The sequence below is a fragment of the Suricata suricatta genome, chromosome 7, assembly GCF_006229205.1.
Source record: "Suricata suricatta isolate VVHF042 chromosome 7, meerkat_22Aug2017_6uvM2_HiC, whole genome shotgun sequence".
NCBI lineage: Eukaryota > Metazoa > Chordata > Mammalia > Carnivora > Herpestidae > Suricata > Suricata suricatta.
In genome coordinates, this window is record NC_043706.1 from 142,028,643 (window position 1) to 142,040,882 (window position 12,240).

General features: G+C 53.7%; 1 protein-coding gene across 1 annotated transcript in view; it reads right to left on the reverse strand.

The window, feature by feature from the left end:
* The window catches only part of C7H6orf118 (chromosome 7 C6orf118 homolog), a 31,821-nt gene extending 19,912 nt beyond the window's left edge, over positions 1-11,909 (reverse strand). Inside the window, exons 1-4 of the mRNA XM_029945463.1 lie at positions 11,871-11,909; positions 4,261-4,934; positions 3,285-3,407; positions 2,429-2,488 (exon numbers count right to left, since the gene is read on the reverse strand). Coding sequence (XP_029801323.1) covers positions 2,429-2,488; positions 3,285-3,407; positions 4,261-4,934; positions 11,871-11,895 — 882 coding nt within the window. The 5' untranslated portion in view covers positions 11,896-11,909. The remainder of the gene's footprint in view (positions 1-2,428; positions 2,489-3,284; positions 3,408-4,260; positions 4,935-11,870) is intronic.
* Between the last annotated feature and the right edge of the window lie 331 nt (positions 11,910-12,240).

The following is a 12,240-nucleotide window of genomic DNA, read 5'->3' on the forward strand; positions in this document are numbered from 1 at the left end:
TAGGGCCCCTCACTACAGGAAGACGAAAACGACCTCCAGGCTTCCTGGTTACATGCGTACGTGACCACATCCCTCACGTGCGTAACAGGAGAGCACTTAATCAGACCACGTGTCTCTATGTTACCATATTCAGGAGACAAAGAAGTGGAAAATACAGAAAAAACTACACCGCATGGTGTTCGGGGCTCAGTTCTTCCGGCACGAACCCAACTGAGCGGTGCCGGCAGGAATAAAGTGCTTCCTGGAAAGGAAAGTCTCCGTCACGACTCTCTGTGCGAGAATCCTGCTACAAAATAACGCGCTGCAACACCATGAATGGGTTAACTGAGAAGTCAAAGAAGAAATCCGGAAGCACCTGGCACCAAATGAAAATGAAAACACAACAGTCCAGAACTTCTGGGATACAACGAAAGCTGTTCTAAGAGGGAAGTTTATGGCAATCCAGGGCTACCTCAAAAACAAAGTAAAATAAAGTAAAAGATAAAATCATATAAGTTATAGATGAAAAGAAACGATTTAAGGAGTAAATCAGAACTGACCTCCTTATAATGCTGGGATGTTTTTCAGATACAAGGAAACCGTACTTCCCAGTTTATAAAATAGGATTCTGAAACTTCATTGCATTCAAAAAGTCAAAAGTCGTTTTAGCGATGCTACATTCTCTTAGTTTTTGTGAGTGATGGAGTGAATCTCAGAGTCCATTTTCTTTACTAGAACACCCACCGGAGGGACCTCAGCCTGGTGGGACACCGGGGGGCCACCCGCAGTCAGGTGCGGACACTGTGCATTTGTGCATGTGGCACACAGCCATCAAGTTGGTTTATTTACTTTGAGAGAGAGAGAAGGAGAATCCCAAGCAGGCTCCATGTATCAGCACGAACCCCGACATCACAACCTGAGTCCAGATCAAGGGTCGGACGCGTACCCAATGGAGCCGCCCAGGGCCCCCTCCGCGAGGCACTCGTCATGCCTTCCCTGTGTGCTGTCTGGTGACTACCGACACCCCGTCTGTGTCCCAGGCCGTTTCTATGTGGTTACTGCCATGGTCACTGCCATGGTCTGGGGATAGAGATTTACGTCAGTCTACGTCCTGCTCTGATCTCCACGTCCCAGGACTGTGTCCGGGTCCAAACTCCCGTCTTCTTAGAAGGACACCAGTCACTGGATTAGGACCCACCCTAATGACCTGACCCTAACTTAATCATACTGGCACAGACCCTATTTCCCAGGAGGGTCACACTCACTTACAGCCCCCAGGTGGACACGGTGTTTTGGAGGACACCGTTCAGCCCAACTCAGCTGCCTCATGGGGAAAGATGTATAATCTAGGAGGCCATTGTTAGGCATCAGTGAGATAAGACCACACACACACACACACACACACACACACACACACACACGCTGTGGCAGTTAATGTGCAATAAAGAACAACTTAAAGTTGGAAATGCTGTTTTGAGATATTTACGGGGCAGTTTCTTAGTTTTACACTGCTCTCGTAACAAATAACCACAAATGCAGTGGCTTAAAGGAGCCCCTCACTCCGTCCCGTGGGGCAGGATCTGGGTGGCCCCGCTGGGCCCTGCTAGGGCCTCCCTGGGTGGAAACCACGGTACTGGCTGGGCTCCCTTCCTTTCTGAAGGCTCCAGGGAAGGATCTGAAGGATCACTCGGGCCGTTTGGCAGGACCCACTTCCTCGAGGTTGTAGGACTGAGGTCCTGTCCCTGCCGGCTCTCAGCTCCTGGACGCCTCTCCCTAGCGCCTGCACCGGGGCCCTCCATCCCAGAGCCCCCAGTGGCCATGGAATCCTTCTGTCTCGGAGAGTCTCCCAGACTCCCCTTCTGACCCCAGCCAGGGGAGCAGAGGTGGGCCTCTGCTTGTAGGGGCCTGTGGGATTAGATGGAGTGACCCAGGTAATTCAGGATAATCTCCTATTTTTAGGTCTGTGACCTGCCTGCCCCGGACACCTCAGTGTCAACATCCAATGGGATTATCTCTGGCTACAGGTATAATCTGGAACTCCTAGGAAGTATCTGGGTGACACAGATGCGGCTGGGGATTGTTGGCATAAAGGTGAGCAAACATATCATAAAACTGGGAAAAGACGGAGAAACGAGAGACCAGTGCTGAGTGAAAGGGTCACGTGAGGACAGAGTTACAGTGGGAGGAGGCAGAGAGACCTCGAGAATTGGTGGCCAGAGACACGGGCACAACACAAGCAGTGTGTACGCCCCTCCCCGACCCTAGCGCTCCTGCTCCCTGTGAGCAGAAGGTCAAGTCCTCACCCACAAGGTCCCTCAGCAGGCATATGGCGTTTCTACCATGGAGGCACTGTTGGGGCCTCTTGGATTTTGAATGTTTTCTCCTGCCCATGAAATACGAAGGCATGAGGAACAGGCCCCACTTAGATACACGTATGATCACCCATTACCTCATACTGTGACGCGGTCTGGGAGTGCAGAAGTATCACCATGTAGAGTTCATACTCATCCTACAGCAAACAAAAATATCCATTGAAAATGTGTTGAACACTACAATGTAAGTTTCTTTGCACGTAGAAGTAACATGGAAGGTAAGGATGTCAGTGTAGGTCATTTCAAAAAATACACAAGATCCCTTCAGCACATTAACCACACACGTAACAAAGTGTATAAAACCTCGCCGACCCTGACGCAGGTTTGAGTGGTCACTGTTGATCACCTCAGAAGAGCGTCATCAAAGAGCCCAACACACACACACAACACGTGACCTCCTGGCATATGGGTGCTCTGTGGACTTGGGCCCTGCGGACCTGCCTGAGATGGGCTCCCGAGGGATGGGGACACTGTCTGCAGAATAGGCCACTGTGTCCCTGCTTTGAAGTATCCTTGTCTTAGGATCTGGATAATCGCAAGACATAGAAGATACCCCAGACTCGCCTTTGTTATGAAGGTCACGTCCATCATGAAATCCCAACAATTCCATAAGAATTTATACAGAATTATTATGCATAATTACAAAGGTTTACATGCTACATGTGTACAATTTATAAAAGTCTGCAAGTAATGGGAAAGCATTACTGGGGGAAAAATGGGCTAAAGCAGCGAGCGAGTGGCTTGGGTACTCACGTGGCCCATTTGTGATCTGTGTGGCCATAAGCACATCACTCTGGGTCTGTGAGTGACTTTCCTTCTCCATAGAATGGAAGCCGTGATACGGGGCAGAAATTCTGTGAGAACTCGGTCCCGTGTGCAGAATGTCATGAATGGCTCTCAATTGTTATGTGACAAATAAACAGGTACTATTACCTTAACTTCTCTCAAGAGATCACCAAATATCAAAGAGCTATTGCAAATATCTTCAAAGACTTTTCCGTAGACCTGCAGTCTGTTGAACTGTTGGGGCTCACACACGCATACTTTTTGGAGCTCCTGGTGGAAAAACAGAGCCAGACATGTCAGGATGTCTTAATATTCCTTTCCCAACAGTTTCTTGGGTGGAGGAATGAGAAGTTCCATGGGGCTTTCTACCAGAGGGCCCAGCTCCCATGAGCCCAGAGCTGGGTCTGGGCAGAGCCAGGCAGCAAATCAAGGTGCATCAGAGTCCCTCCAATCAGTGCTGAGCGGGTCAGATTGCTTGATTGTCCAAGGCGTGTTTGTCTTTGTTTTCTTCATTCACCCCCTTGCACCCTGGATTCAAGGATTCACTGGACCCACAGTGTCTTTCTCTTTAATTAGACCTCTCAGCCACAACCCTGGTCGGGTTTGGTTCCTTCTCAGGCTCGCTGCCACTTCTCTTACCACATTCTCTCTCTTCCATCACATGCCAGGTCACTATGCAGGGCTCAGAGCCCCTGGGAGTTCCCCAAAGCACTACCTGTCACACTAATTATTTTCCAAAGAGATGAGTGACTCCAGGCAGAATGTAGCTATGTCACCTGTCTACTCCCGCCTCACTCTCCCCTCACTGGTTTCATAGCGAGTTAGGCAAACCTCTTCTCAGATGCATCTGCTATCCATGAACATGGTATTTATCATGGCTGCCAGAGCGCTGATGCGCCCCCTGTGAAATCACCTCCAACTGATTAAGCATCGGGACTCGGTCTTCTTTCACTTCTCCCCGTCATGAGCTACTTCGTGTCAGATGTTCCCAGCAGCTGGTGGGTAGACTACATGCCACCCACCCGGAAAGGTAAATGAGGAATCTGGGTGCGGAGGACCACCCACAACCTTCGGGCCCCTGGAGCTGGGGCACACCCACCGGACCGCAGACCACCCGCCTCACCTGTTCCAGCTTCCGCTCGTGGCTCACAGCGACCTTGCTCCCCGTGAAGTCGCTCTTCAGGAGGTCTTGCTTTGCGAGGACTTCCCTTTGGAAACACAAGAACTTCCGGTACTTGTCCGCCTTCGTGAGGCCGCCCAAGTAGGAGCTGATGTAGCGGAACTCGTCCTCACGTCTGGGGCCAGTGACGCACTGACGGCTGGACGGCGGCGCTCGGGACTTCAGGACCCTCATCTCCGGCAGCCTCAGCTCCCCCCTGCCCCGCCGTGCCGGAGAGCCCGCTCTGCACTGGGCCTCCCTGAGAACTAGCTCCTCTTCCGAAGGCCTTGGGCCGGGCTCCGCGGGGCGCAGGTGCCGGAGTGGCGGGGCGAGCCGGGTCTCGCGTGGCCCCAGGGCCGTGTGGACGGCGGCATCGGCCCGCGCGTCCCGCATCTGCGCCGTCTTCCGATCAGATGGCCTCTCTGCCTTGGGAATGCTCTCCCCCTTCGGCCGGTTGGCACTGGGCCAGTGGTACAGGATGGTCTCGGGAGGCCTGTAGAGCTTGTTGGGGTTCAAGTGCCCAGACGTGTAAAGATAGACGTCGTCTCTGTGGGCTTTCTGAAGGCTGTTCAGCAGCTCGGTGAGGTTGCACAAGGTCTTAACCCCCGGCACCTCGCAGCGCCTCCCCCTCGGGGAAACTGGGCGGGAGAGAGAAGCAGGCCGTCAAAGAGGGGTTCCGCAAGGAGACAGTAAGACCGCTGCGTGTACGTGCTGGGCCGGTGCGTCCCAGTCCCGGGGGACCAGGTGACACACACAGGGAGGAGAGGGCACGCAGGCCGGGCCTGGCTGCCGACGGGGCTGCTGGTGCCCGAGGCGCAGGGGCGCCCGGCGGGCTCAGTGGGCACAACGCGAGACTCTCGGTGTGGGGGTGGCAGTTTTTAGCCCTATGTTAGTGTGGTTACTTAAAAATAAAATAGAGAGGGGGGGGGAGGAAGGAGGGAAAGAAGGAAGGAAAGAAGGAAGGAAGGAAGGAAAAGAAAAAAGGAAGAAAGAAAAAGAAAAGAAGAAGGAAGGAAGAAAAAAGAAAAGAGTGAAGGAAGGAAATAAGGAAGTAGGGAAAGAGACAAAGGAAGGAAGGAAAGAGAAAGAGATAAAGAAGGAAAGGAAGGGAGGGAGGGAAGAAGAGACAAATAAAGGAGGGAGGGAGGAAGGAAGGAAGAAGGTGGGAAACAGAGGCAAAGGAAGAAAGAGGGAAAGAGAAAGAGAAAAAAGAAAGGAAGGAAGGAACGAAGGAAGGAAAGAGAAAGAAGAAAGGAAAGAAGGAAGGAAGGAAAGAAGGAATGAGAGAGACACACACAGGAAGAAAGAAGGAAGGAAAGGCAGGGCCCGGGCCCACGAAGCCAGGGGGTAGGCGTGGGGCTCCGGATTCAGCGAGGGCTGCTTACAGCTTCCTCAACGGCTCTGAGCGGAAAGGTCAACAGCCTAAGGACAGTTCACAATGACGATGCTTAGCGACGCCCAAGTAGGAAATAAATACTCCTGTTTTTCCTTTTCAATATCCAGACGCCCCAGGGGCTGCTGAGTCAGTCGCCCCTTCTGCCCCCACCCCCGCTTGTAGAAGACGGGGCCTCAGAGGGGAAGCTGAGGGGGACGCCGGCTCCCCCCACAAGGGGCCCTGCGTCCCTATGTCCCCGAGGCCGGGCCCGCGTGCGCACATGGTCCAGGACAGAAAACGGTGAACACCCGGCGTTTTGAATCTGACTCCTAACCACGTGAGCTGGAAGCGCTTCCAAAATCTCTCTGCACCGCAATCTCCGCCTCTGACGGGTCAGGGTCATCATCCTGCTCCAGCGGGTCAGGTCGATCGGAGGCCAAATGGAATCGCTTTTGGCCAAGAAGCAAAGCACGTGGCGTGGGACAGACCCCCGCGAATGGGGCCTGTTCCGGGAAGGCCTGTCGTCGCGGGCGCACCCGGCCACCTGCTTCTGGTCCGACGCGAGCCTACGGCAAGGAGCCGTCCTCAGGCGGGCACGGAGCAGAGCGCTCGGCGTAACCTCCCAGAGACCCCTGGGGGGAGCAGCCGTCAGACCCGACTCCTGGGCCGCGGAGGGCGCTGACAGCAGAGCGGGAAGGCAGGCCCGCCCTGCACAGCCCTGTCCAGGCCCGCCCCACATCCCCCACATCGCAGGTCCCCTGATGATTCCGGCTGTGACCAGTTCCGTCCCCATGTCCTAAAAGGGAGGCAGAAGGACTTAGGGGCCTGCTTGGGTCCAGAAACATCAAGACAGGTGGCATGTTGGGTGGGCCTGACCTCATCATGTGAAGCTGGTTGCAGAGGAGGGGTCACAGGTCCCGGGGCATGAGGAGATTCCTGAACACAGCGTTTGTACCCAGACTGTTGGATCGGCTCCCTTATTCCTCAAGTGCCTGGGCTCTGGGACAGGGCTTTCCGGGACCCGTGCCACATGCAAACCCAGGTCCCTGAGCAACCCGCGTCCAGAAGTTATGTCGAGAAATAAGGACACAGTATTTCCTCTGTTTTCACCTATGAAAAGAAAGTTCCAGAGAACAGGAAGACCTGGAGTGGCATCTATGACCGTATAACAAAGTACAACAAACAGCAGCTTCAAACCCATGCTTAGCTCAAGGTCGTGTGGTCCGAACTTCAGCCTGAAGGGGCTGGGTTCTCCACTCGGGACATCACAACACGGATACCAAACTGTGAGCCTGGCTGAGCTCTTGGAAGCTTGGGGCGGGGTGCGGAAGGTGGGGGGAGAGGGGTACCTGCTTCCAGGCTTATTCCTTTGTCAACAGAATCCAGTTCTCGTGATGGTGGGACTGGGGTCCCCACTTCCTTGTTGGCTGTTGGTGGGGGTCACTCTCGGCTCCTTGCAGCTGCCCTCATTCTTGAACACATGCCCGCCTTCATCCCTGAACCCTCTTCTCAAACTTCTCATGTCCCCCAACCTCTGACCCCTCCTCTATGACCAGCTTCATGTGATTAGGTCAGGCCCACCCCACATGCTACCTGTCTTGAGGCCTCTGGTGGGACCCAGCCCGTCCCAGAGCACCCAGTCCTCCTGTTCGGAGGCTTGAGGGCTATGCCCAGCATCCCCTGGAGGGCAGGGACACGTGAGCCATTCCAGAGCTCTCCCCACCTCAGGAGTGTGGCCCAGCCCAGAGCACAGCCTCCCCCTCCCTGTTGATTAGCTTATTACTTCAAAGAAACCACTTATAAAATGTTAAAATATTAATAGAACATTTTTCCAGGACAGATGCTTGTCCTTCATCAAAGGCATCAATAGTTAAAGAAGGTACTAAAGACACACTGTATTTGTTGGGATTCTCGGGAGGACAGAGCCCGAGAGAATATACAAGGAGATTTGTTATAAGGAACTGGCTTACATGGTTATTCTAGAAACAACCTCATGCCCAAGGCTCTGCTGGAGAATTCCCTCTTGCTCTGGGAAGTCAGTTTTTATTCTAGTAAGGCCTTCAACAGATTAGACGAGGCCCATCCACATTTCAGAGCACAATCTGCTCTACTCAAAGTCCATTGATATAAAATATGTTAATTTCATCCAATAAGTATCCTCAACAGAAATGTACAGAATGAAATTTGACCAAAATATCTGGGCACAGCGGCCTAGCTAAGCTGAGGACTAAAGTTCACCATCACATACATTATACCAACTCTCTTTGGAAAACAGGTGAAAGAGGGAGTTTGAGTGCTTTGTTGTCCTGTTTATTTTATGTCCAAAAAGGATGTGACACCACCAGAAAATCAGCAAAATCATTCACCTTACAATAGTTTTCCTTAGAAATGGGCACCCCCCTGCACTGTTGGTAGGAATGTAAACTGGTACAGTCGCTCTGGAAAACAGTGTGGAGGTTCGTCAAAAAATTAACAATAGCACTCCCCTGTGACCCAGCAATAGCACTGCTGGGGATCTACCCAAGGGACACAGAAGTGCTGATGCACAGGGGCACATGGACCCCAGTGTTCATAGCGGCACTGCGAACTGAAAGACCAAACTACCGCCGTGACAGGCTTCCTATTTCCCCCCTAGTTGGTAGGCCTGAGTTTCAGTTTCCCCAGAATGATGAAACAGCAAAAGAAAAGAGCACCCATTGTCTGAAGAAAGACGGCCTTCACAACACCCAATCAGGGAGGGCCGGAAGGCATATCAGACATTCCTAAGGGCAGAGGCTTGGGGCTGGGACCAGAGATGACTGCTCAATGTTAGTTGGCCAACCGCTCGCCACTTGCCCAAACCCCACGTGGGGCTCTCAGCCCACCCCATAATTGGTTGTTTTAAAGATATCCCAAATGTCATGAGTGGGTCCCGCCAAATGTAACGGATGCCCTAAAAATCCTGAGTGGTTAAGACGGTTGCTAGGGCTGCTGTGTGATTGTGACTGGATCACTGCCGCCGTGTCACAATTCTTTGTAACTCCCCGTCTCCGAACCCCATAAAAGTCCTGCTCAGCTATTGTTCGGGCTCTCAGCATGGATGCACTGCGTTGGGGAGGTCTGGGAGCCCAAGCTTAAGCCCAAATTAATGCCCTTTGCTTTTGCATACGTGACTCGGTCTTCCTGGTGGTCTCTGGTTTGGGGGGATATTGTGATCTGAGCATAACATCAACAATAGCCAAATCATGGAAAGAGCCTAAATGCCCATCAACTGACAAATGGATCAAGAAGATGTGGTGTATATACACAATGAAGTACTACATGGCCATGAGGAAGAATGAAATCTGGTCATTTGTAGTAACCTGGATGGAACTTGAGGGTGTCATGCTAAGCGAAATAAGTCAGGCAGAGAAAGATACTGTATGTTTTCACTCATAAGTGGAACAGGAGAAACTTAGCAGAGGACCATGGGGGAGGGGAAGGGGGGAAGATACTTAGGAAGAGGGAGGGAGGCAAACCATGAGAGACTCCTGAATCTTGAGAACAAACTGAGGGCTGAAGCGGGAGGGGGGAAGGGGAAGGGGGTGAGGGGCATGGTGGGGGGCACTTGTGGGGAAGAGCACTGGGTGTTATATGGAAACCAACTTGACAATAAACTATAAAAAATTTTTAAAAAAAGAATAGTTTTCCTTAGATTGCAACAACACTTGCTTCCCTAGATTTAGAGAATCCAGTTTCCTTTCTCTCTGCGATAATACCGTCTCTTGTGATAATGCCCCCGGACCCCGCACCAGCAGTAGATATTTTAACTATTTTTCAACCTGAAACCATTGTTATTTGCATGCATTTCCATCTCAAACTGACAAAAAAAGACAAGGTTTAAAGAATTCATTGGAAAATTTGGTTCTATACAAAATAATCAGGAAACAAATTTGCTTCCAGTAAAACCAAACCAATTTGGAATAGATACTCATAAAAGATAGTAGTAGGTTTTCTGGACTAGGTTTTAATTAATAAATATTTCAAATATTAGCTTTTGGCATTAAAATTTTCTTTTAATGTTTATTTGTTTTTGAGAGACAGAGCACGAGCAGGGGAGGAGCAGACAGAGAGGGACACACAGAATCCAAAGCAAGCTCCAGGCTCCCAGCTGTCAGCACAGAGCCCGACTGCGGGCTCAAACTCATGAACTATGAGACCATGACCTGAGCCGAAGTCGGACGCTTAACTGACTGAGCCCCCAGGTGCCCCAGCATGTGACATTTTAAACACAGTGTTCAGTAGCTCATCTTTTTCAAGACAGAAGCAACTGCTCTTTCACGTCGAAATTATGACCGATCACCTCCCTGTGTCACCTGATCTCTGGGAACCTGGGGACCCCGCGGCCTCTGGTGGGGCTGTGTCCCTCACCTCCACTCTTGAGGCACCAAGCAACCCTGTGGCCCGTGCCAGGGGCAAGAATCGGAGAAAAGTGGGGCGCCTGGCTGGCTTTGCCAGTGGCGCGTGCAACTCTTGATCTCCGGGTTGTAGGTCTGAGTCCCGCACTAGGTGTGGTGATTATTTAAAAATAAAACCTTAGATATAAATAAAACAAAACCTTAAAAATATATATCGAAAAGGAAAGAACGCAGAGCAAATACGGGGATCTCATAGGCTCCCTGCCCTGAGGAGCAGGTGTGGCCAGAGAGGCCCGAGCCCTGGGGAACAGACCCTGCTGGGCCTCTGTCCCTGAGGACAGAGGAGAATCTAAGTTTATTCCGTGCCACACTGTGCTCTGTCCCTCAGAGGGTCCCCAGCCACGAACTGTTTTATTTATTCATTTTGAGAGAGAGAGAGAGAGAGAGTCCCAAGCAGGCTCCACACTGCCAGGGCGGAGCCTGACGCAGAGCTCAAACCGACAAACCATGAGATCGTGACCTGAACCAAAGTCAAGAGTCAGAGGCTCCACTGCCTGCGCCCCCGGGGGCCCGGAGGCTGCGTGGTAAAGAAGAAACAAGGAAGGCTGCATCCTACCCCTACCCGTTTGCGGACCCGGCGGCCCGTACTCTTGCATTTCACCCCGTCTCCTTGCGCGGGATCCGCGGCAACGGATTTCTCCCCTACTGTCCCACGCACCGAATACGCACTTATTAAGAAATCCCAAGATCAAAGGAGGCGCCTGCGTGTTTCCACCACCGCTGGAAACTGGGGGCCCGCGCACGAACCCTGCAAGGCAGACAGGGGGGAGGCGTGCGGCCCACACCTGACCAAGTCCGGGGACACCCGCCCCGCTGCCCCTCAGGCGCGCAGAGCAGGGGGTGCAACGCCCAAGGCGGGAGGGGGCCGCGCGGGGCGTGGGAAGCCGGCCGCCCGCGGGCACAGAGGGAGTCGGAGAGTGCGGAAATCTCCTGGGGACAGGAGACCATCACGGGGCGGCATGGTCACGTGGCGTCTCCATGAAAAGGGACGGAGGGTTCATGAACAGTCAGCTGAGTCCTCGCTCAGGGAGAAGAAGTGGGCCAAGAACTCGCGGGACGCGGGCTATCACCACCCCGCGTCTCACCGCGGAGGAAACCGAGGCACAGGGCGTTGAGGGCCGGTCCACACGCGAGGCTGCTGCAGGCCCGAGCTCTGGCCCGCCCACCGCCCCCGCCCACGGAAGGGGGCGCGGGCAGGTGCGCGCAGGGACTTTTCGTTCCGGGATTTCATCATTCGGACTCGGTGCTCAATCCGGATCGCTTTCTCTCGGCTCAAACCCAGCCGAACCAACAAGCCGGTTTGCAGGCCGCCGCGGGGTGGGACCGCAGTGGCTTTGGGGTCAGTGGACACGCGCCGCAGGGACCCCGGCCTGCGGGGCGGGGGGAGTGGAACCGCATCAACGGGGCGGCCGTTCCGGGGCCGGGGCCGCCCAGCGGGGCCTGCCGGAGGCGGAGCCCGGACCGCGCCCCCGAAGCAGGCTCCCTGCAAAGGGCGCCCCCGCGGCTTCTGGAGAGCCCACCCTCCTGGTTCCGCCTCCCGGGGGACGCACGCGCGTGCGCACACGGCCCTGTTCCTTTGAACGTGGCCTGAGACGTTCGGAGGAGGCACCGCGCTGAGGCGGTGGGGTGGTGGCCCGGGGCTGAGGCGCAGCCGCCAGAAGCGGTTCCGGTTTTCACTCCGGGTTCAGAGCCGCGCGGGTCTGGGCGATCACACGGTCAACAAACGTCGGGCGGCGCCGTCGGAGCGCTGGGGGCGCACTTACTCTGGAGCCCAGACTCCCGGGCCATGTCTCTCGGCCGCAGCTCCCCGAAGAAACCGCGGTTACTACGGAGACGGACAAACATTCGGAGCCCCGCCCCCCGCCCCCCTGCTGCTGGGCAACCGCCACCCAGCCCCGCCCTCCGCCCCTCCCTCCCTCATAAGCCTTCTCAAACATTTCCTGGCTTATTTCACTTTTTAAAATAAAACACTTCCTAGGATTTGAGAAACATCAAAATAACCTTATACGCTAATACTTTACCAAAGCCTGGGGAGCAAAAGAGACAATTGGTCTTTGGAAGGCCTTCTGTATAGAGACATGCGGGTTGCACAATGCACAACTCAGGCAACTGTATTTGGAGTTCCAGCACACA